The following is a 25,469-nucleotide window of genomic DNA, read 5'->3' as shown; positions in this document are numbered from 1 at the left end:
TCTAGATGACGACAGTGCTGAGTTGGATTCTCTTTCTAATGATGTTGACCCGCCGTGTCATCAAAATCTGGTTGAGCAGAGTGATTCATTTACGTCTGATGCATCCAGGAGGGTTCTTGTACGTCAGTCTCCGTACCGTCATTGACACGTTTGTCGGCCATCATCAGGCTAGAGTCATCATTGACAGCGGCGCTACTGGTAACATGATCAGGCTCTCTGCTGTTCAGAAGCTCGGTGCAGAGATTTCGCACAGTTCTCAGTCTGCCCATCAAGCGGATGGCTCCTCTCGTACCGTGTGAAGAAGAATGAGTGCTATAAGGTCGCCCCCTTCAGTGTACACACGCCCAGGTACCTCAACGACGAAGACTCCAGCGACTGCGATCCTGACGTTGTTGGTGTCGACCAGGGCTCACCCGCTGATGGTCGTGGACTTCCTATTGACGAGGAACCTCCCCCAGAAAGCCAACCGTTACCTCCGCCTGCCCCAGGGATCCCTATCGAGATATCGTCTCCACCTTCCGCTTCTGTACCACCAGAAGATGTCCCGAGTTATGGTGAGGATAGCCAACCCGGCTCGCCAGATGACGTCGAGGTTATCCTTGCCCTCTCTCCAATTGTTAGCCCTGCGGTGAACAAGCGCCCTACCCGGCAGCGGCGTCTCCCGCAGCATCTTCAAGACTATGTAGTCGAATTAAAGTAGCTCGGACGATTCTAGACATTTAGTCATTTAGCGGCTCAATTCTAGACATCCTGCAGCATCTTCAGGGCTATGTAGTCGAATTAAAGTAGCCCGGACGATTCTAGACATTTAGACATTTAGCTGGTCAATTCACTGATTAAGTTTGTTTTCTTGTCTAACTCGTAGCTCAGAGTCTGACCTTCAGTCAGTAGTAATTTCTCTGTGTGTGTATTTCATATCAACTCGTCACCTAGACTAGAGTTTCTTTGTTTGCATGATTATTTATTTTAGAAGGAAAGAAGAAGCCACGCCAGTAGGCTGGTTGTTCAGCGGCATTTCGCTGTAATCGGCCAGCGGCGTTTATTGTGGTATAAAAGCCCGCGCGTGCTGTTCCTTGGAGTCCGCCATCTTGATTGTATCTAGTTCTCGTTACGAGTAGATTTCGCTTACATTAAAGGTAAAGCTTACGGTACATCGGGACCTAGTGTGTGTCCATTTAAACTACTGGCGTAGGTAGTGATGACCACTTTATATCTCTTTGTTTTGTATCAGTGTATTGCCATGCAGATACGAGATATCAGATTAAGAAAAGAAAAACGGCCAGAAAGGAGGGTTTGGATATTTTGTACTCGGTACCTAATAGTGTGTACGAGCCTTTTTCTATATCACAAAGCTCACTTTAGAATTTCTTTATCACGCGCGCACTCTAATCACTGAATGAAGGTGACAAAATAAGCTTTCTCTCTCAATAGGTGTGGGCCATTTCACTTTAAGGGCTGAGAAGAGAAAAGGGCAAACACCAGGCAAAAGGAAACAATTTCCTCTTGCATATTGCTAAAGCAGTGTTTTTGCTTTGCAGCACACACTATTAAAAAAGCAATTTACTAATATGTTCCAGCGACTTTTTTTTATTTCACACTTATAAAACATCGATTTTCACACCTCTATGCGGTCGCTATTTTTAATGAAGGCCGATAACAAAATATATCTATAAAGATCACTGTTTTGCTCTATTGGCATTGCTTTTACACTATGTAAGAAACATAAAAACATACGTTGCCCTTACACAACGTGTGAACTGATTACAAAGCTCTTTAGTCAACCCGATTTGTATCTATTTCCAGCAAACTGTAAACAATGCATATAACTTTGACTTTATCATAAAAGACAACTAAAGCTTTTTCTTATCTTCTGCAACCAAGAAATTAAGAAAATCAATTATATTTTATATTCCGCAGATGAAAAGTTCCTGAAAAGAAAATTCACCTCATGCTCAATAAAAATTGGTCAAAGATTTCCTGTCACGCTAATGTCACCATATTGTCACGCCAATGTCACGAAAAATTAATTCAGCTCAAGTATTATAACTGTTAATGCTCAATAAGCTACAAAATTTTCAATCATTTGTGAAAATAGATTTCTTTACGTTGTTACAGTTATGATTTCAAACTGTAACTATTTTGAAAAAAGTCGATGCTTATTTCTGATACAATAATTGCATTGCTCTGATTAAAGCTGCTACAATGCTTGGTATTCTACAAATGTTTATATACACCTTATTGAAGAAACGTTAACCCTGTGAAAAGCATAAACCATGAACGATATGACCCATTGGTATTCTGGGTAGACAGCATTGGTAAGCTTAGTAACATTGCTTTTGTTGATAATCAGGACTTTTCTTTCTTGGAGAGCCTTAAGAGCATGATTTATGGAACCTGTCTTATTGTCATGCTTATTCTGTCAAAGACGAAGATTATTGTTTCCGATTTCCCAGTAAACTATTAGGTTGCATCGTTCATGATTTGTGCTTTTCATGGGTCAACGATTCTTCAATCAGGTATCTTAAGCGAAGCTAAATAATCACAGTTCAAAACGTTAGTAAAGTCGCCGTTTCCATTCCATCAGTAAGCTTCTGTTCTCCATTTCATTTATTTTCAGGTGGTTTCGTAAAATACTTCAACTTCATCTGGTTGAAAGTGATAAGTACCCGCCAGGAATGATTGTGTGAATGAGGTGCCCTGACTGTGACCAGCTGGTGGATTGTAGGCGTGTCCAAGATCTGAGTATGATTGTGTGTTTGATGAGGCGTATGTGACAATGCCAATATCGTGACCTGTACCAAATGTGGGTCCACGATCAGAGCAACCGTATATAGCGTGTTGGTAAGAATAATAAGCTCCCGGTGGCCTGAATGTCACTGCTCCCCAGCCTGGCCTGTTCACCAATGAGAACAGAAACGCGGTCGAACTTGACAGGTAGTAACAACTGGAAACTGATGGATAAAGAAGAAATAATGGGAACTATTAACTGATTTATGGGAAATTACTATAGTTTTGATTGTTGATTATTTATTATTATTATTATTGAGGTACATTTTGACTTTTAAGTCCTGAAATTTTAGAAAAACGTTAACACTTATTTCAAATTTTTTGTTCCTAATTATTTCTGTTTAACAAGAAAATTCTATGAATCTAGTGCTTTCAAGGTTTTTCTAGCAAATTGCTTAAGATGACGTCGCTATATATCACAAATAACAAATAAATGACTCTGTGAATGAACCGCCGCCAGCTAATGTTGGTCCATACTCGTCTGTAGTTATAGTGTCCATATAGCATGTTGGTGAAAACTGGATCCTTGAGCTCCTGGTGGTTTGAATTGTACTGGTCCCCATTCTGGCTTTCGCATTTCGTGGAAGGCTGTCAAGAAGATTTAGGGAAGCAAGTTGTACCGCTCTAACCAGTAAATGTTGGATCTTTGATGATAGGGTAGTTTTCCTATCCAAACCCCGTGTATACGGACAGGCGCCACGGCGGAAAATTATTTTGCAGCGCCGGACTTACAAAGACATGAAAGTATTGCTCTTCAAGATCGGAAAAGCTGCTCGCCAACCGTTGTAATTGTAAAAGGACAAAACAGAAGAAGAATTAAAGGCCTCGATGTCCTTTGAAATGCGAGTATTTATTTCGTTTTTGACAAAATCGAAATGAGTTTTACCGTTCGTGGTTTGTTGTTGTTTGTGCATTTCAAAATGGTTTCACGCCACTGAGGGTTTTCAGACTCCATTTGCGAGTGAACTGCCTTGTTTTATTTGGCGCTATTTGTCAAAACAAAACACAATCTGCCGTCATTAAAGAAAATGAGATTCAATCTTTAATTAAAAAACGGTCTAGTTAATTTTCCAAAATTGTACCGTACGTGGACGACCAAACTACAGGGTGAACTACGCATTTCATTCAGTTTCGCCATGTTTGTCATGCATCTTCATCAGAATAAAATTATGCTGTCAACGCAGAAATGATTTCTGAGTATAGCTTTAGAAACTGCTTTTGAGTCAACGTATTTTAGAGTCAGAAAATTTGGCGGCTAACCAATTTAGCTTAACACCCTGCGAGCAGAATTTCTTTTGGAACAGTAAAAACATTATTTCATCAGGAAGCCGAAATCCATTTACAAGTGTTTAGTTTTGTGCCATCTCCGTGCTATATTCATTACTGCTTAATTTCAATTTATTTCCATGCTTTCCTTGACTCTCTGCAGAGTAAATTCAATATGCGGAACCTTTCTTGACTCTTAGCGAAGCTAATTTTCGAAATTAAATGGCAAACACTGATACTTCACTCTTGCTTACCCGTAATGCGCGCGTTCAAAAACAAAGAATTTCTAATACACATTTTCTGGGTTTCTTTTCAAACCAAACTTAAGTAGGAAAATATAGGAACGTTTTTTAGCTTTATTTGCCGGCCTAGGTCGGTCCGTATAGGTAAAACTTTACCCTTCGATCACAACGAAATCGTCCGGGTGGGTCGATGATCACCCTAATTTTTCGCTTACAGAGAAATCACCTGGGCGGTTATCCGCCCTATTTTTTTTTATAAGTATATAAAATAATTGGCATTTTTATTGTCTACACACATTTTTATGTATTTATAGAACTGTCTTATTTTTTGGAAAGTGTAAATCCCGCTCAAGACCTCGGCCACAGCTTTTTAAAAAACGGACCTCCCGGCCGTCAACTCGGCAATATTTACCGTAATTATTCGATTTAGCCCCCGGGGCACTTATTTGGGACAGGGCCCTTTTTTATTTTTTTGCGAAACAACCAAATGCTTAAAAAACTTCAATACATTTTAAAATAACTAGCAATAACATAAACTGTGATAGTAACAAATTGTTGAAAGTTCAGTTACTTTTACAAGAATTGTTCATTTAACCCTATTCAGACCGGGGGGGAGGCTTTTGAGGCCCGCGCTGACTTTGAACTTTTATAACTTTTTTAAGATTCAACCAAACGCTGCCAAACTTTCTGAGTTTTCCTAAAATTTATCTGGCAACAATTTGGTAGGGTTGGATGATGTGTCAGGAACTTGACATCACCATGGCAACATAATTTTGACAGGCATGTTTTCCAAAATTTGTCATTTTGCGCATTTCTGTTAATAAAAATCAACTTAAATGGGATAATTTAAACATTTTTACGGGTTTAAAGCACATTTTTATTCATTTTTAGTACTTTGCAGTGATTTTGGGTGGTTTTCTGGCATTTTGGAAAAAATTTAAAATCCAAGATGGCGGATCCAAGATGGCGGCTGTTTTGACATGATGATGTAATTGTCACGTGATGTGACGTCACCATCCCACGTGACGTGTACCAGAAGAAAGAGTTTCGGACGTACAATACATCCTATAAGTTTCATGGTGATTGCTTAAATATTCTGGAAGTTACATAGGGCCCCCCCCCCCCCCCCCCCCCCCCCGGTCTGAGAAGGTCCAAAAAAGCCCGGTCTGAATAGGGTTAACAGGCAAATTATATGCCTCACTGGCCTTAACATTCTCACAATCACAATTATCGGTCAGACATTTCGCTGAACGAATCACTTTATGACAAAACAGGCAAATTGTCTGCCTCACTGGCCATAACATTCTTACAATCATAATCATCGATCAGACATCTCGCTGAACGAATCACTTAATTTATGACAAAACAGGCAAATTGTCTGCCTCACTGGCCAAAACATTCTCACAATCACAATCATCGATCAGACATTTCGCTGAACGAATCACTTTATGACAAAACAGGCAAATTATCTGCCTCACTGGCCATAACATTCTTACAATCATAATCATCGATCAGACATTTCGCTGAACGAACCACTTTACGACAAAAACAGGCAAATTATAAGCCTTGCTGGCCATAACATTCACAGGCGTAATCATCAATGAAATAACACTTTAAGACAATAACAGGCAAATTACATGCCTCACTAGTCATAACATTGTCACAGTCGACACAATTGCGATGCGGGACCACGTGGAAAAATAACAAAAGAACCACTCCCTTTGGGCGTAACATCTATCCGCCATGAAAAACAAGCACACTAAACGCCGCATAACTTAGTAGTGCTTCGTAAATTACATAGCCCAACCATGTGGAAAAATAGCTATAAGAATCGCCCTCATTTAGCCAAGCAACCAAGACAGAAAAACTAACATATAAACGAAAAAAGCCACCCAGCCGACCCAACACTGTCATTCCGTCGCACGCACAATAACAATTGCCAGAGTTATACCAACGTAAAACAACCATACCCTGGACAAAATATTACCTCACAAATACACTGCCATGCGGTTTATCACGTCCAAGTGCTTTTGCTCCTTGCGTCGCCTGCGGTTAAAGAAGGCTAGGCGGGTTTTGAGGCATCTGAACTGCTTCTTGTTGCGGTATTGCTGAAAATTCGCGTTGATGGAGCTGATGAAACCCGCATTCGAGGTCCCCGCGCGAACTCTTACTCCTAGCGATTCAGTACATAAGTTCAACATTGACTAGCGAATACAAACTCCCACAAGTCTGTCTTCAATCAGTAAATACGCACTGAAATACACATTTGCGGTAACACTCAACCTGATAGGCCTTAATCCGCAGTCAGGTCAAAAGGCTTGAGTTGCAGTTCCCGATGAAAGCTCGAAGAAAAGGCAAAAGCATGTTCCGGGAGCCGCTGCACTTGAACAATGTCAATTTATTCATGATTTGTAGTACTTATATGCGATGCTGATAATTTATGCAGTGCGAATAGTGTCATAGTAGCGAACAAAGGACAGAACTTCGTGGCCATGAGCTATAATGCAAAAATTAATTAAAATGCTACCAATGTGGTGAGGATCGTATCATTTCTTCGAGGTCTAACTTAATTTTTAATATCTGTTAAATTAACTTTTCTATGCTTATAAATTTTACTTACCCCATGAAGTGCTGGTATATCCCCCAAAGATGTACCTTCCAACGCCAATGATAGTAACAGAAGGACCTTTATTGTCACAGTTTGCATGAAATGTTGCTGATGCCCAACCATCTATGGATGCCCGCCAACATCGTTTCCAGTATGATTTGCTTTGCACCACGGGCTTTAACCAATTTCTTAAGGTACTCAAGTAATTATCGTCATTTTTCAAGATGGCTGAGTGACCTAAACCTTAATGGAGGAAAAGGGAATAGGTAAAAATGTTACTCTTTTCGCATAGATGGAGTATCTTTAATGAATGTGCAGCAAGTTAACTGCCTACCTTCATAACTGTAATAGCAGTCAAAGCCATCCCCAACGTATCCATGGTTACAAGTGCATGTGTAGGATCCCCGTTGATTGGTACAAGTGGCAAGTTGGTGACAGTAATTTGTCTTCATTTCGCATTCATTTAAGTCTGATAAAAAGACAATTACAAGATAAACTTAATGTTGCCTCGCATTAACATACAAGCAATATACATATTTTTAATGTTGACGTACATTTGTCATGGCTTGAGCTGAGCTCTGTTAATTGTGCCTTTTGCCCAAAAGTCTAAAGCTACTTATATAAAGGTCTTTATCTGTCGATGACAGGCAGTCACTCCGCTTGTTTTATTGGAATGACGCGAATCTGATTGGTTCTTCCACTGCCATTTTTGTTTGTTAATAGAACACAATGGCGCAGACGATGGCTTTCAAGAGTTAAAAGTATTCATGATTTTTGCCCTTAAAATACATAAAATTGAAGGTTTTTAACTGCACTTTATAGAGTGTCTTTAATAACAATTACATCACTACTCGCCCACCTTTTCTATGATGAGCAATAGTCAACTCGGTTGCTCCTCGTTGACTTTTCGCTCATAGAAAACACAGGCTTGTAATCTAATTGTTTCAATGTTTCTAATCAGCGGGGAAGAAAGTCGGCACTTTTATTTGACCGCATATTTGTGCCTGAAAACTGTGCAAGTCTGTATCAATCAAGGCGTTGCTAAGTAAGACGTCACCCAAAGATTTAAATATCAATGACTGCTTGCGTGTGAAATGCGAATGGTTAAGCTATTCACTACGCCCAAAGCAACCATTTGATAGCTACTGCATAGGTACAATCGGTTGCCCGGCACCGCTATGCCGAATTTTTGAGTCTTCCCCCACCCCCTGTTTCTTATTCTTAACTACAGAACTGGGGTCAGGAGTTAACTTTGTTACAGCCTGTAAAATTGAAATGGTTGCCACATCTTACCTTTTTTACAAGTGTACTTGTGACAATTACTACACTTCACGTCGTTCCACTCATAACTGTACTTTATACCAAGTGCGTGAACACAATCTTCATCTCTAAAGTTGTTAGGCTGGTTCCTGGCCCAAGCGGTGAAATTGCCAGGACCGCGGTCTGCCCAAATGAAGTCACCTTCTGTTGATTTGTCGTTCAATCCCAGCCATGACTTCTCTCCATTATGTCTATGCTGGATAAATACGTTTTCCTCATTTTTGTTAACATCAACCAGGACGGAGTTTTCTTCGCGACATTGTGACAATGCTGTTGTCCAGTTTACGCATTTTTCGCTTGTGAAATAGCAGAATCCGTTGAAATAGCTCCATCCTGGTTTACAAATATCTGCAAAAATACAACAAGTTTATCTTCTAATATTAACGGAAAGAAACGTACAATTTATTTCGTTGAATTATAGGTTAAAAAGTTTTTTTAAATTGATTTCATTTTAAGAAGTCAGCACAAAATTTAGTACAAAAATGATGTTGAATGTTTTTCTGGTTTTTAATTTCTAGCCTACAATACACTCGTTTATATAAATCTAAAACGGATCCAACCCCTCGGATGGCCTAAACTGAGGCAATGCACTGTACGTTGTCTGTAAGAAAATAACCACTATTTGACGTTAACACAAGGTACGAGTCTCATTACTAACCTGTAAGGACCGCATAACTCACTGAAACTGGGTCATATCTGGTCTCGTACAATTCCTTGACACAAACTCTAAATCCAGAGGCATTCATGTTCTGCAAAGCAAATACAAAATTGTCAAAAATGATCTGCAACCTGGGAAATAAACACAAAATGATGCACTTGAATCAAATTTGTTGCACGCCCTTTATGCTGAGTAGTGCATAGTGACCAAAGTAGTGTATAGTGACCAAAACGCAAAGATATTTGAACGTTTTAAACAAGAAATCGAAACAGTGATTTCGGGTTCCTGATACTGAACGCGGTATCCATTTTAGAGACGATACCTAGATCGCGGTATGATATTTTTAACGTACGAAAGTTTCCATTTTTTTAGCAGCCAAAACCGATTGTTTAAAAATTGGACCTGTTTCTAGAACATGCTGATAGTATCATTTTCAAAGGAAATTATTTCTAAAAAGGGTGCTACTTTGGAAACCCGGTGCTACTTTTGGCACATACCCACACAAAACATACCTGAGTACACCCCGGGATATCTCTTCACTCCTCATCAGTCACAGTTTCTAGTGGGGGCGTTGCCATGTAAATACTATACGTGTGACTGGTTAAAATTAAGTATGGCAAAGTAGCGATCTTGGCGATTTTACTAGTAGTGGGGGCAAGCAAACTTGTAAACCATACTTATAAAAACAAATAGAGTTCAGTTCAGTTTAATTCACAACAATCAAATAATTACCTTATGATTAAAACATTAACTTTTACCTCAATCCAGGTAGTAATGCCGTTATGAACGGGTGCCAAGTTTCCACTTTCCGTTGTGCTGTGATTGGCTGATACCAAAACTGTTGGTGTTGAGTTATAACTTCGTGTAAAATGCACAAACTGTGTAACAGAAACAAAATAATGGATCCTTCTAAACCTAATAGCCTTTTAAACATTCTTACAGCATTAAAGCATTCTTGAAAGGACATGGAACTTGAATTTAAAGGGAAAATGTACGCTTTGTTAAGTGTTTTTGGTGTTTAGACGTTTCTTCTCAAAATACAGCGGTAGCTTACCTCGCAGTAAGCGTTGTTATTTTCATCTGTTGGTGGATTTGTGTTTGGAAACTTGACAGAGCCATGTTCAGTGAAGAGTGGCTTGTGTAGTTTAGCAAACGCCAACCAGTTCTGTCAATAGATAAAAAAGCCTAAAATAGATAATGTATAATATGTCTCTATGCTAACGCATTATTCTTATACTAACTGCACTAAGATTAAGCTTTCGCACCAGCAGAAAAAACAAATGGATGGTCTGCATCTCCGTATATTGTATCCACTAAAAACGTTTTGAAAACCGAACATTTGATCACATACCACATTAATATCTTCATGTTTTCCATCAAAATTTTGCAATTCGCGAAGACAGACTTTAAATGAATCCTTGGTTACATCCTCTGTCCACATCAGCGCTGCATCATACTCCTTGCCAGTTCTTACATGTTCTGACGTCACAAGCACGACAGGAGCCTCCGTAAACTTGTCCTGCATTTGTGAACAGAGAAATGGTACAGTCAACTCTCGCAATGTCAGTCAGCTCAAGAATGCCAGTTTGTTCACTTTATTCAAGCTAGATAATGACATCATTCGGTTACTTTTGACACGTATTGCGTTTATTCAAGCAAGTTAATGGCATGTATCGCGCTTTAGGCCCCAGATAAACTATTTATATCTTTATTGTTATTATTATTGTAGGCATACAAAAAAAACAGATGATTACCTTTTTACTTTGTTACATTGTTTAGTGCAATGTTGCAGTTTTATAACACGTTAAATCAGAAAGAAACCCCGACACAATGGGGCCAAAAAACATATTTACGCTTGCGAATATAAACTCTATTGCTACAGTAACGCTACCTTTGGAAACGTCACATCTGCGCAATTTGTTCCAGACCACCATTTCTGGATCTTAATTATTCCCGTCATTCCTTCTGGCGGTGCTCCTTGATATGCCATATAATCCAGAGTTGCAAAAGGATTAAAGTTGTTTCCATTCCTCCCAGATTGCATGGCGCACACAGTAAAATTCTCAGTATTGACATTCTCTGTCCAGGAAGTGATAGCGTGGTGGACTGTTACCGAGTCATTTAAGTTCATGTGGTTCAGTGTTATTTGTACATGAACTTCTTTATCCGGATAAAATTTGTATGGCGGGAACACCACTGTCTTGCAACTTGAATCAGACCATTTGGGAACACGAAGAAGCTTTTCTCGGCCATGCACGATTGGAAAACCTGTTGTTGAATTAAAAAAGTATTAGCATGAAAAAGGTAAGAGCAATCTCCACAATCATACTAAAATGGCAGAGTAACCGTTTATAAGAATGACTACAGCTTATCAATTTCCTAGTTTCCTTTGCGGCTGTTATTTAGGTCGTCACGCAACGTTGGTGGGAAGGGAGTGTTGCGTGACGAGACCAAACCATCCTGCTTAAAGTGCCTATGAAGTAAAAAAAAATGCTCTTTTTGTCGAAGCTCTCTTAACGGACACTCTCGTAAGCGGACTGCTCTACTTACGGCCACCTTGTTAGAAACCCCGTTTTTACTCCCATACAAACTCTGTATTTTTACATTCTCGTAAGAGGACATTTCCGTAAGCGGCCGCGGACACTTTCCGAGATTACGACTTAGACTTTTTCTTTGTTTTTAAGCTCCCGTAAGCGAACACCGCAAAGAACATCATATAAAAAACCTCTGTATCTTGTATTAATCAATCAACTTCAAACCCCCTTTCGTCACATTGATTTTACTGTAATTACAGTACCATATTTCAGTGTTTGTTTTGTCGTCATCCACGTCCGGTTACATTTCGAAACACTACTAACATGCATATTACCATTATGTTAGCTGGGCAAGCTCCCGTAAGCGGCCATCTATCCCCTACACCTCTAGTGGCCGCTTACAAGAACCATTCTCGTAAGCGGCCAGCTCCAGTTGCGGACACTTTTTTCGCGTCCCGAGGGTGTCCGCTTACGAGAGCTTGACGAAGCTCGGATGACGAAGTAAATGGTTCCACAGATCAGTTTACACTCAGATTTTGTTGATGCACAATAAAGTTCACTACTTCAGCTGAGATTGTTGCTGCTTTTCTGTTGATAAATCGAAAACATGTCCTGAAAGAGTGATGTGTTGCCATCTACGGACTTGGCAGAGCGTTTTTCAAGCAGAAAAGAATCGGAAAACGAATTATCCTGACACTAAAATCGAAGTAACTATGGTTGGACCTATCCCTTAACCACAAGCCGAACAAGCGCTCTTTCACACAAGCGCTGGTCAACGACTGACGATCGAAGTTCGAGGAAGCAGTTTCAAATGTGAAATTCCCTATAAAAATGAATAACTAGAATTGTCATTGTTTCCAAAGACACATACATCGACAGCTTTGATTTTTGAGACTGGTTTCGCAGTATCGCTGGGGTTGCTTCAATGCTTGCTTGTCGATTGCTTGTGCCCGATAATAAAGGTTACAGTACGCCTATCCCGGTGGTTATTCGTTATTATATCACGATTAAGTGATTTTAATACAAGTAGAGATCTTGTACATGTGTGGGAAAGAACAGTGGACTGACATATTTCTCCGAAGCGCGAGAGCAGTGAGAGTATAAACTGAGTGACATAATTAAACTTGAAAACACGCCAAGATAACACTTCCTCAAACCCAAGACAGCACTTTTAGACTTAACGAAACCAACAATTTCCTCTTCAATAATAAAAAGAACCGCAGTTGTTTTCCTTTATGATAAGTTAGCCCTACGTTACATTTTTAACCGTCTTTATCTGGAGACGATAAACCCTGATTACAGTCAGCGCACAGTGCGTGTTTATCGGCCAATAATTCGCGTAGGCAGTCGTAAAATTTGTCCGAGATTTCTGTGTGTTGTTTAAAAGTGCATTTGCCGTTATTACAATATGCCGGAAATTTACTAGATCTGGCAGACGTGAATGACAACATTCGAAGCGCGCTACTTAAAAACAAACAAGCATTTCTAATTCACTCAAGTCGAATTTACATCCATCGGGATTTACAAAGCACATATTTTTGCCTTTTTCCCAGATGTTCCCGTACGCATCTGGCGATCGTTCGTTTCAAGTGTTTGGGAAAGGAAACGACTGCTTCCTTACAAATGATTAAACGATCTACTAAACATACACATTAGAGTTTGAGGAACCAAGCCTAGCCTCATAATAAAAGAATAACACGAATACTGTACCCAGCTGTGTAACATATTGTAGACTCCAGCTGGCGCGACTGCTAAATCTTTCTTTCGGCTGGTAGAGCAGAATGATATAGAGACCACCATATCCTTTACAGAGATAATTCCTTTAATGAATTTCCTCCCCATTTCATGACTTTGCCGTTTCATTTGTGGCAAGAAGGAGCTTGTGCTGAGAACAGCGATCCTTGAACTGCGGCCGACGGAAAATAATTTGTTTCTTCTTGCGTTTTCATCAGAACGAATAGCCTTTAGTGCACATGGCAATTTCGCTTCTATTTACTCCACAAAGCTTCCCCAAAGGAAATAAGTGTATTTTTTGCAGTTTTGTTTACGCAATTGCCTTTCTTTGTCTCACAAGCCGAAAAACAGCTTTCGCCAGCCCTCTTTGCTCTCTGTACGCCATAATCCTGGTGTCTTTAGAACCACCAAGTACGCTATTTCCGGTGAAACCCGAGTGTTTGGCCGCGCGCAAAACTAACCCACTTCGAATTGCGAAAATCTTAAAAAAAGGCGCTTTTGATCTCTTAAGGAGGCTCGATGTGGTTTTTTTTAGCCAAAGGGTAGTTGTTTTGAAATTTAAAATTGTGTAGGAAGCCAATGTTTGTTTTTTTGCCAAAATACACCATAATGATCAAATATGACCAAATTTTATTTTTTTTACCCGTCACTTAGCCACAAAAGTTACCATAGCAACGATAAACGTTTTCTTTTGTTCTCAAACAAGCTTGATTTTCTCGAAATTTTTTGATAATTTTATTTTAAAGTTTAGTAGATTGACTAACTGTTGACGAAATTTTAGAAAAAATCTGTAAGAGCTTTTTCAAGTAAATGAAGAATGAAATTTTCAGAAAAAACCCGTTTTAATATAAAATAGGCGCTTTTAAATTGTTTTGTATTATTTGAGCGCAGTTACTCTCACTGAAATATAAAAACTTACACCATCAAAGACCATTTATAAGAAAATAACAAAAACTTCATTCTTGATTTACTCTATAACTCTCTTGCAGATTTTCCTAAAAAATTTGTACAGGTAATCAATCTACAATACTTGAAAATTTCAAAAAATGAATCCCAAGAGTCAATCTAGCCTAGATTTCGAGAAAATCAAGCTTGTTTGAGAACAAAAGAAAACGTCAGTGGTTGCTATGGTAACCTTTGTGATTAAGTGACGGTTAAAAAGTGAAAGTTTGGCCATATTTGATCATTATGGTGTATTTTGGTAAAAAAACGAACATTGGCTTCCTAGATAATTTTAATTTTTAAAACAACCACCCTTCGGCTAAAAAAACTACATCGAGCCTCCTTAAACACGCATATTCGTGCTTACTAAATCATAAAAAAGGGAATTGAGCAAAATAATTTTTTCACTTTATAGGCACTTTAAATTATGATCTAAATCTGAAACCTTGTTTTATAACGGTAAACAGATGAATTGATCTGTGATTTTGAAGGAACGTTAGGCTCCCAACAAGTTTAAAGCATGGCTCCCAATAAGAAGTCAACTTGACTTCTTATTGGGAGCCATGCATTAGGATAACAACAAACGTTTTTTTTTCTTGCTAACCTTTCAGTGAAATTCGCACAGTCCCGCGCAGGACGGGTTTAAGATATTAATATGTGGTTTCAAAGACGGTATCTAAATCTGCAAGGTTTAAGGTGTCCAAACATGAGTCCTTACTTACCCTCACAGCTGCCTGGGTGATACACCGTATTACTGTCTAGTCCCCTGCAATAACTTAATTCATAGAGACATTTGTTGTCGTAGGTTGTTCCATTAGAGGTGCACACTGGATCCTGATCAGAAGGGCAGTCTTCGTAGCACACACAGCGAGCTTCATGAGCACTAAAGGTTTTACAGACTCCAAAAGATGCGCAGTGTACACCAAGGCATGGATTCAGATCTGTAAATAAAAAAACAAAGAGAAAATAGTTTTCTTTTGAGCTAACCAAGAGTCGATCAACAAAATTAAACTTTATGGACCATGGATTTAACATTTGAACAAAGACTATATATACCAACCTCCAATCACAACATAGCTGACTGACAGAGGGTCATGCTGACTTTCTGTTCCAGTTAAATCTCTTACGCAAATTCGCATGGATGTCAGACCAACTTCCTATAAATAAAATTGTACTTGAAATTAAAACAAAATAAACAAGTGCGACCTTTTTTTTCATTTAGAGATTCAATTCCGAGGTGCAGGAATCTATTTAATGTGAAGCAGTCGTTGCTTCTGATTTTTACAAGGAACAATTAGTGTATGATATAATCGTCAAATTTGTACCCAATTCGTGTTTGAGTATTTTTTTATCTTTTAAAACAAGTATCTTACCTCCACCCAGGCTGTAATAATGTTATTTTCCGGTGGAATAGAATTCTTCACCTTCCGGTCATAATTATGATGCACTGAGACCAGGACAGCTGGGGACGCGTAAAAAGTGGTGTTATACGGGACTTCCTGTCAAGAAAAGAAAAGAAGAGAACGTCAAGCCGATTTCAATCAACTCCCTTTATTACGGGCACCTTCGGGACCACCATTTGGTGTCCCTAATAAAGAAAGTCCGTAGTAGTGAGGGTTATTTTCAGTAACTCTTTATTCGCCGGGACCTCAACTCCTGTTCGTAATAACGGGGTGTCCGTAAAAGCGAGCTGTCCGCAAGGCGAGAGTTGACTGTTGACAACACATGACATCTCGTATTACTCTTTAAAAGAAAGAAAGATAACACTTGTGCAGTTTATTTACCACCTCACCTGCTTCAAATGACCCTTCCAAAAGTCTTGCAATTTACAAGACAGAAAGCGTACATTGCAATGCCCATTGTATTACTTTTGAAGGGGAGAGTTGACTACATGTAGCTGTTTCGTATCGTTATTGCCTTATGTTAGAAATCTATCACATACTCTTACCTGACAAAAACCATAGTTGTCCTCAGCAGTGGGATTTCCACTGTTAGGGAAAAATGCTTCTCCTGACAAGGTAAAATTCAGCTCAGAACCATTGCCAGTGTATGCAAACCAGTCCTGAAAAGAAATCACATTGACATGGTCAGCGTTTTTACCGCGCTGACCTGGACACTAGTTTTCACGTTTTGAAAAAAATACCACTGTGGACTTCTTTCAAAACGAGCCATCAGAAATCTGCTTCAATCTTCACAGTGTTTCACTAAATGGGAAAATTTAGAAGAAAAAAAAAACACTGAAAAGATTGAAGCCGATTTCTGAACGTTCTCTACGCGTATTTTGATTTCGGGTTAAGGTGGACTTTTTTCAAAACGTGAACGTTGACCATGTCCCTTTAATCTTTATTTTCTTATATTTCTGACCCTGACAAAGGATTCAAGCGATAAAAAAAATACAGAAGTCAAAACGTGCTCGTGGCAGTAATAAAGGTAAGATTACTTACCACAATTGTATCCTGGTGTTTCCCATCAAAAGCAAGGAACTCCCGGATGCAAACTTCGAAGGCACCAGCTTTCACGTTCTCCAACCAGACATACATAGCATCACCAGACTTTGTATCGCGAGTGTACTTTGCTGAGACAAACACAGAAGGTCTTCCACTAAAGCTCTGAAAAATAATAAAAAATAATAATAATTACAAGTTAGCCTTACAATGTCCGACCTACCTCTTCCCCCTCTGCCTAAGCTTTCACGAGTGTCTTTTTTGCCATCTGTTAAAACAGAACCACAAAGGGCCAAAAAAACAATTTAAACAAATAAAGCCCCTCTACGATGGCCACTTTGCTTATAATAAATTCTTTTGTTAGTTTAAAATTTCAATTAAACTTAGTTTAAGGTTTTAATTCCGACTATCGATTTGAAGATCAATGCGTCTATTGACGAATTTCTGTAGGTAGTGGGTCACTTCATATATTAAATGGCAAGTGGTTGTTCACTTCTTGTTTACATAAGCAGACTCAATAATAACAAATTAAAGTTTATAATCTGTTCGGCTTAACTCAACTAGACGATATCAAAACATTTTTTACTGTGGTGCCACAAGAAAAAGAAACTCGAACTTGACAGGTACATGGATAAAGCAACAAAGACAAAGGAAACGCCAAAAAATCCCTAACACTCTTGAAAAGGCCATCACAAGCTAAATCAGGAATACCTAAATAATCATACTTTCTGGTCTTGTCTCTTGAGATTTATTCTTCTTTGATAATTTGAAAATTGTTTACATTTTTTCCGGGTCGTCAGGAGAGTCTATGAATAGAGTCTAGTCGACGAAAACAATTCATCAAAGCCATAAAGTGATTGTACTCCTTGTATCTATTTGAATAAACAAACTTCTTGTTCTATTTGTAATAGTATTTTTATCAGAGGTTTATCATAATGGTCAATCTATTGTCTTTTGGTTTATGAAAGCAATTGCATTGACATTTCACTTTATCCGCGGAGTTAAAAAAACTGTCGCCGACTAGATATTTCAACGACTAATTTAATACTGAACCCTGAGCTAAATCCGTCATAGAGGTCAAACTTGACGTTGATAATGAAAACACGCTTTAAAGTAAGACATTTTAGCGTAAAGACCTTTTCACCTCTCTCGACTACAAATAAATATTACTATTATTCGTCTCTAAAAAAACCAAGCAAGCGTTTTTAACTGAAATCCTGACTTTCCACTGATGAAGGGCTAAGCCCGAAACGTCTGGAACTTTTTACTATTTTAAAGGCACTTTCAACTCATTTTGTGAGAACTTTATTATATATTTTTGTACTTTTACAAGTGCCACGCAGCACAAGGAAATTTATTTTCCCACTTATCATTGATTAAAACCAAGCCTAGCATGGAGTTTTTATAACTTCTTTTTCGTTGCTTTTTATTCCCCAGCTTTATGGTGGCCCATTAGTGCCATAGTATTTTACGCTGTACTTTAACATTTTTTTCCTTTTTTATATATATTTTTTATTGTTTTATACTTATTTTTTTATTTTTTCTAATTTTTTTATTCTTTTTTATTTTATTTTATTTATTTTATTTTTATTTTTGTTTTTATTAATATTTTATTTTACTTTACTTATCTTTTTTCATTTAATTTTTATTCATTTAATTTTTTTTTTTTTTTCCAAAAAAAAAAATAAAAAATGGCTGTGGCCCACCAGTGCCATAGCAAAAAAAAAAAAAAAAAAAAAAAAAAAAAAAAAAAGCTGCCGTTGCCCAGGAGTGCCATAGCCCATGATGCATTGGGAAGGAGTAGTTAAACAACATGGCGGTGCGGTAAGGAACGATACATGGAAAGGAGATGAAGAACTGACGCAGGATTAAGGGGAATACCTGAAACGGGCTGAAAAGAGATGACATTTTTAGCATAGAAAAAGCAGGTGACAGGCCAACACAGAATACTTTGTTCGTGACATTTGTTCTTTTGCCGTTCTGTATTGGATTTGGTCGGCCAATTTATTTTTGCTTCTCACTTGTTTAGAAAGGGCACTATATGCTGTCAGCTGTATTATAAGGAGGAGTTTTTAGTTGAATAGAGTCGTAAGATTGCCGCCCAGGATATGTGCTGCGGACATGGGACTGCACGGTTTCCCGTTAGTAGATTTTGAGACCTCTGTATTAGTTTCGATTAAGAAGATGTATATTTGCATTCATATTTGCAAGGTATGGTGGCATACACAACATGCAAAAAAGTCAACAAACTTGCGTGTGGTAGCTATATAGATATACAGTAAATCTAACTTTAATCGTTTGGTGCAAGAATGTCACATAACGAACAAGGGAGGTAAAAGCATAAACATCGAGCTCAAAGACTTTAATATTAAATGCTCAATCAAATTGATGCAAGAAACATAAATATATATTTCTAAACAACACATGTTTAATGTCTCTCTAAAACAAGGTCATAGCTTTTTCGAAGTAAAGCTTTGCAGTCTCTGGCTAAAACTACACAAAAGAAATGCCATCAAGTGAAAGGAAGCAACACACTGTGCAACACTATAAACAGACCAACCTGGTGTTACAAATATAGAATGCAAGTAATCAACATCCTTGTCCTCACAGAGTGAATATTTTGAGAGCTAAAAACATATCTTGTAAATATGAATGAGCCAGATACGACTTACGGGAAACCGTGCAGTCTTATGTCCGCAGCACGTTTGCTGGGCGGCAGTCTTACGACTCTATTCAACTTAAAACTCCTCATAATACAGCTGACAGCGTATAGTGCCCTTTCTAAACAAGTGAGAAGCAAAAATAAATTGGCCGACCAAATCCAATACAGAACGGCAAAAGTACAAATGTCACGAACAAAGTATTCTGTGTTGGCCTGTCACCTGCTTTTTCTATGCTAAAAATGTCATCTCTTTTCAGCCCGTTTCAGGTATTCCCCTTAATCCTGCGTCAGTTCTTCATCTTCTTTCCATGTATCGTTCCTTACCGCACCGCCATGTTGTTTAACTACTCCTTCCCAATGCATCATGGGCTATGGCACTCCTGGGCCACGGCAGCTTTTTTTTTTTTTTTTTTTTTTTTTTTTTTTTTTTTTTGCTATGGCACTGGTGGGCCACAGCCATTTGCTATTTTTTTTTTGGAAAAAAAAATAAAATAAAATGAATAAAAATTAAATGAAAAAAGATAAGTAAAGTAAAATAAAATATTAATAAAAACAAAAATAAAAATAAAATAAATAAAATAAAAAAGAATAAAAAAATTAGAAAAAATAAAAAATAAGTATAAAACAATAAAAAATATATATGAAAAAGGAAAAAAATGTTAAAATACAGCGTAAAATACTATGGCACTAATGGGCCACCATACATCCTCGGAGACCCAGGGGCAGTTAGTGGGGGCGACGGGCAGCTTATCGGGACAACGGGATTTTCGGGCGAAAGTTTACAACATAGAGCGTAACAGCCCCTGGGCACTTTGTCTTACCGAACCAGTTCAAGAAGCGTTTGAACTCCTTCCTCCTGATTGGCCACAAAAATATTTTTGTGGCCAATCAGCGACGAGGACAGGCCAGGAGACTCTGATGTCTTCTTACACGAGGTTGTTTTCCTCATAGACTCGTCGTGGATGCTCTGCCCATCAATCGGATACTATTACATGGAGAGTCTCAGAAAAAAATAAGCCTTAGACGACTGCCAGTTCTACACTGTTAGTTGCGCGCTTTTCAATAGTTATTCGAGTAAACAACAATTCTTATTATTTTTCTCGGTCGTTGCCCGACTTCTGGAACTTGCCACGGTCTTTGTACTTCACTGCACGGGCCACGCGTTAGCGAAGATATCGCTGTCGTCACCTATTGTTATTTTGTTGCCAGCTTGACAGTTAAAACAAAGGGTTTTTGTTTAATTTGTTGGATATTTAAATAACAAAAACAAAACTTATAAACAAGAGGTGCTCGCGTATAGCTTTAAAAACTTTTGGTTTCCTTGCGCTATGCTACATTTAACATATTCCCAGGCCTCGTTGTTTTGTTTTTGTTTTGCTTTTTTATCTGAGACCCACGTAGTATCATCCGATGGACGGGCTTAACAACAACGACGAGTCTATGAGGAAAACAACTTCGTGTAAGAAGACGTCAGAGTCGCTCTTCTGGTCAACCTCGCTTATTGGCCACAAAAATATTTTTGTGGCCAATCAAGAGGAAGGAGTTCAAACGCTTCTGGAACTGGTTCGGTAAGACAAAGTGCCCAGGGGCTGTTACGCTCTATGTTGTAAACTTTCGCCCGAAAATCCCGTTGTCCCGATAAGCTGCCCGTCGCCCCCACTAACTGCCCCTGGGTCTCCGAGGATGGCCACCATACAGCTTTTCATCAAAAATGTTTAAAAGCAAACTCTTGATGCTTTATTTATGTTTAAATTTGACACGCATTTCAATTGTAAATATGTCTCTGTTTGTTGTTGAACTGTTATCTTGATACCTTTTTTTTTTGCTGTTGAGTCATAAAATGTGGTAGTAACCTAACTAAGGAATTTTTCCCGATTTTCTCAAACACGAATGACACTTAATGCATCGTCTAACCTGAGAAAAGGTTACTTTCTCGCATTTGCTTTGTGTTGTCCATATTCCATTAAAAGTAACGCTGCCACGTGTGATTTGTGGTTGATCTTGGAACGCTAGCCAGTTGATGATTCCAGTTCCATTTGATCCAATGCCTGACTCACGTGCACACATCTCAAATCCACGTGTACTAACGGATTGAACCCACACAGCTGAAGGAGAGTGAACACGTGAAAACTGCTCACCATGGCTTAGTGTAACGTGAACTTGAACCTATAATTGTAAATGAAAACAAAAAGGTTTTTGAAACTATATAATTTATTATTCAAGTAACCCGTAACATGGATTCTACGCTAGAGTGAAAATGATTAATGTATGTGCCAGCTTTTTGCTTTCATAAAAAAGTTTCCTTTGTTGCAACAAAGGATAACAAATTATTTATTAAAAAAAAACCTGATAGGAAATTAAACTCCAGATAGTTTAGTTATGCTGCTATACCGTGGTTTTGCGAACAAAACAAAAAAACAGTAGTGTTGGATTGCGTCTATTATGTCCGTGGTTGGGGTATATTATTGGAAACTGTTGAACTGCAAAACACCAATAAATTGCCTTTTTGCTACAGGCCTTGCTGTCAATCAACAACGAACTAGACAATACAGTGGAACCCCGTTAATACGGACACCAACGGGTCAGGCCAAATTGTCCGTATTAACGGGGTGTCCGTATTAAGCGGGGTCTCAGAAAAAAGTCACGGATACATGTTTTATCGACACAAAGACGAAGGCAAACGTTTTCGCGGCAACAAAACGTTGTTGAATTGTACTGTTACTGTAACAAATGCAAACTGTGAACTCTCTGACTAAAATTAATAGTTTTTTGCACGATCTAGTCAGACACCGAACTAATTTTTAATAAAATAAACAGTGGAATTATTTGAAAATGTCGCAACCTAACTATATACAAGAAATAAAACGTGTTTCAACAGCAATCGAACGTCGCGACAATGGAAATTGACACTGCACATATAAACAGTGTCCGTAAAGCGAGGTTGAAAATGTATGAGAGTTTGTCACTCGGGACACGGAAAAGTGTCCGTTGTCCGTATTAACGGGTGTCCGTATAAAGCGGGTTAATTTAAGAGAAAATGTATGAGGTTTTCGTCGGGACCAACGAAACTGTCCGTAATACCGGGGTGTCCGTATTAAGCGGGTGTCCGTAAAGCGGGGTTCTACTGTAGCTGAAAATTGATGACTAATAAAATTTGCTAGTTTCTTTGGCAATTTATCTTAACCTAAAATAATTTCAAAACTAATTTTGATGGCTTCTTCGACTGTTTTGGTTTTGCAAGAAATGGATGAAACAGCCGATAATTATCTCTGACACATAAGTATTATCATTAGCGAGCTTGTTTACACTTTCGCAAAAGCAAGCAAAATTCAACCTCGGTCAAATTATAAATTTGCAGTGTATACATAGCAGTAACAATTACGTATCTTTCTCATCAGTTTTAATTTTCATCTCCCTGAGGGAAAACGAAGAAATTTAACATTTTTTGGTTTATGGTGGATTTGAAATTGCAAGAGCCAAACGCCTCTACATGCAAACTTAACGCAAGCCAGATGGTGTCGAAGTGGCCAAAACCCTGTTATAGTGCGTCTCCGCGTATAAAGTGGCGGAGCAATGTTCTCCAAAAAGATTACGGGGGTGCACTATAGTTTTTTTTTAGTCGGGGGGAGAGGCAATAATTAATAAGGTAAAAATGATTGTCTGGAACTGCCAAATATTTGCAAATAATCAGAAAGAGACCTTGTTCTTCCCCTAGATGCAATTTAACAATGACGAGCGATAGTTTTTCTTCCCCTGGGGTCATATACGGCAAATACTCTGGGATTACTCACCTTTCCTGATCCACTGAATGTGTAAGGAAATGCAACGTTTGTGCACATTTTCAATCTGCAGTCTTTAGGTGGTGAACATCCACCGCTACAGCTCCAGTCTGGCAGCGTGTCAGACATATTCACCTTGCCAGTTTGCATGGAGAATCCTAAATTGGGGAAAATAGTATATCGTAGATGAATGAACGGATGAGTGAGGGGCTATATTGAGGGGATTGTGGAAGGGGAAGGGAAGGGGGCGCACACGGAGTTCTGCAACCTAGCAAGAATGGATCCTTGACTAAACATTTTTTGTTTGCGGTGCAATAATATTTTCGTTATTAGCATCACTTTAAATGGCGCACGTATCCCAGACTCGGTGTTCAGTAATAACATCATGACGACATTCAGATTGGCTTTCTTTTGCATACAGTGTACTTTACCAGACGAAACGTAATTAAGGGTTGTTTTTGCTAAAAACAATGTATTACTTTTAGTTCTCTATATGCCCAATGCTAATATTTAGTCTATACAATATAAAAACACCAACACAAACGTTTGTAGGTGAACTTATTAAAGCCCCACGGATCTATCTCTGTTTATAGAACAAAGTCTGGGCCGTAACCAGACCCTTGCCATAGACGAGGCAAGATCTTACAAGGGAATTCTAGGGCATACCCCCTAGAAAATATTGACATCTAGAAGCTCTAAAACTTTTTCAGAGACATTTTTCATGACGTATTTCTTGTGACAACTCAATCTTGTTCAACTGGGAGCTACTTGGGATTATTTTCTCAACAAAACATATTTGGTTTTATTTTGAGTTAAATTCTAAACTAGGCAAGTGCGTCGTCTTATCTTTTGCTAGTTACGGCCCTGAAAGTTTTTACCGGGAAGTCAGCAACGAATAAAACAGCTACTGTGAAGCAATTTATCAAATTTATGACGTGGAAAGGTAAATCGAATTGAGAGACGCAAACGCAGATAAGGCTGTGTTTGTCTGACACAGGTTAATAGTTCACAAGTAGTACGTGTTCATGTGATTCAAGAACAAAGGACTTTGCAAAAGGGAGTGTGCCTGATTTATTTTGCTGCAATATGAAACATTTTCTAGACTTTGCAATATTTCGTGAAGTCAAGTCTTTTTGAGGAACATTCCAGAAAACACAATTAAAAATTTAATTTATTTTCTGAGCGAGCAGTATGTTTCTTAATACACTCTAAAGCATCATCGCGTCGATAAACGTGATGTTGTGAATAAAATGAAATGGACGAAATAGATAACTACCAAATTGAATGGAAAATTATGATAGCAGGTAGCATCATTTTTCGTAGGGAAGCAATGTTTTTCGATGGAATTCATCCCTTAAAACGTTTTCGTAATCTTGAGGTTTCATCGCGTGTGGAAATTTTCAAAAGGGGCGTGTTTAGTTTTTCACCGACGAGCTGCGTGAAATAAAATGGACTTCAAAACATTCCGAATTTCAGATCAGAAATGCAGAGCCTATAAGATACATTCTAGCTTGCTTAACAATGATATTTTATATATATATATATTTTTTTTCTTACTCCATCAAGGAATAGGTCGCGAACGAATGGGTGTTATTGGGAAGGAAACACTTAATCAGACATATATCAAAGACAAATACTTTGTTCAAACAGCAAACCATACGGCACCTTATTGCGTAAAATCTTAATGTCGACTGGTATTTATTTTTCTTTCTTTGAAGTCCAAATAACTTACTCTTCACGTACAATCAAGCTATCTATTCGCAAGATATATGCATTGGCGCTTTAAACCTACAAACATGTATTTTATGCAGATTCCACACTTTACTATAAATTAAAGTAGTCATCACAGTCTTACCTTGCACGGCAAAGGGAAGATTTCCAAAGGTGACCAAAATCAGCAAAGCGGACAGTAAAGGTGCAAGATTCATTTTGAAGCACACCAGGTGAACTGGATAACTTTCTGATATGTGGTCTGTTCTCTAAGAATGTCAGCTTCTTGTATCAACACAACGGATTTCTGATTGGTTTAAATGGGTAGTTACGTCAGCAGCTGTATAATGTTTAGCACAGTACAAACAATGTGTGATCTTTGTAATGTAGTAAATACGCACATGCATTAAATTGACAATGACCAGAATACCAACAGGTAGAAGTCTTTTCTGCTACTAGTGCTCCGAAGGTTAGATTACATGGCTATGGAAGTCAGAAAACCGGTTTCCATCTTTCCTGTTTTTGGATTAATATTGTGAAAAACGTTTGCTTGGCTCAGTTATGTCAATATTTCCACAAAATGCCGACAAAGTGTTCAGGGCTGATATTATGACGACCTTTTGCTTTACTTACAGTTAACCTTTACAAAAGGAAAATAATTGAAAATGGCTTTGGGTATCGGCAAGGTTGTTCTTGTTGAAGATCTCTAATTGCTTTTTGTTTTCTGTCGACCCAATGATAATGTTTGTGCTATGCACTATGAACACACCTACAAGAAAGACT

General features: G+C 38.4%; 1 protein-coding gene across 1 annotated transcript; it reads right to left on the bottom strand.

The window, feature by feature from the left end:
* Positions 1-1,576: 1,576 nt before the first annotated feature.
* On the bottom strand, positions 1,577-25,469 carry LOC144666323 (uncharacterized). The gene is made up of 17 exons (XM_078527722.1): positions 24,832-25,469; positions 22,989-23,134; positions 21,112-21,363; positions 16,536-16,700; positions 16,040-16,153; positions 15,465-15,590; positions 15,152-15,248; positions 14,814-15,032; positions 10,773-11,149; positions 10,233-10,400; positions 9,936-10,046; positions 9,640-9,759; positions 8,882-8,972; positions 8,197-8,571; positions 7,238-7,372; positions 6,916-7,146; positions 1,577-2,951 (listed from the first exon to the last, which is right to left on the bottom strand). Exons 1-17 carry the CDS (start codon positions 24,902-24,904, stop codon positions 2,614-2,616), a joined length of 3,138 nt encoding a protein of 1,045 aa, XP_078383848.1. The 5' UTR covers positions 24,905-25,469; the 3' UTR covers positions 1,577-2,613.

This window comes from Oculina patagonica, chromosome 9 (assembly GCF_052425735.1).
Source record: "Oculina patagonica isolate OP01 chromosome 9, crgOcupat, whole genome shotgun sequence".
Classification (NCBI taxonomy): Eukaryota; Metazoa; Cnidaria; class Anthozoa; order Scleractinia; family Oculinidae; genus Oculina; species Oculina patagonica.
The sequence above is the reverse complement of the archived record's forward strand: the minus strand, read 5'-3'. Positions and strand labels throughout refer to the sequence as shown.

Bases quoted from the DNA above. Each gene is read 5' to 3' on its own strand.
- LOC144666323 (XM_078527722.1), bottom strand. From the start codon at position 24,904: ATGAATCTTGCACCTTTACTGTCCGCTTTGCTGATTTTGGTCACCTTT. The intron at 16,701-21,111 runs GTTAGACGATGC...ATTATTTTTCAG, and splicing joins AGAAAGTAACCTTTTCTCAG to AGCTTTAGTGGAAGACCTTC. The intron at 7,373-8,196 runs GTAAGATGTGGC...TCTTTTTATCAG, and splicing joins CAAGTACACTTGTAAAAAAG to ACTTAAATGAATGCGAAATG.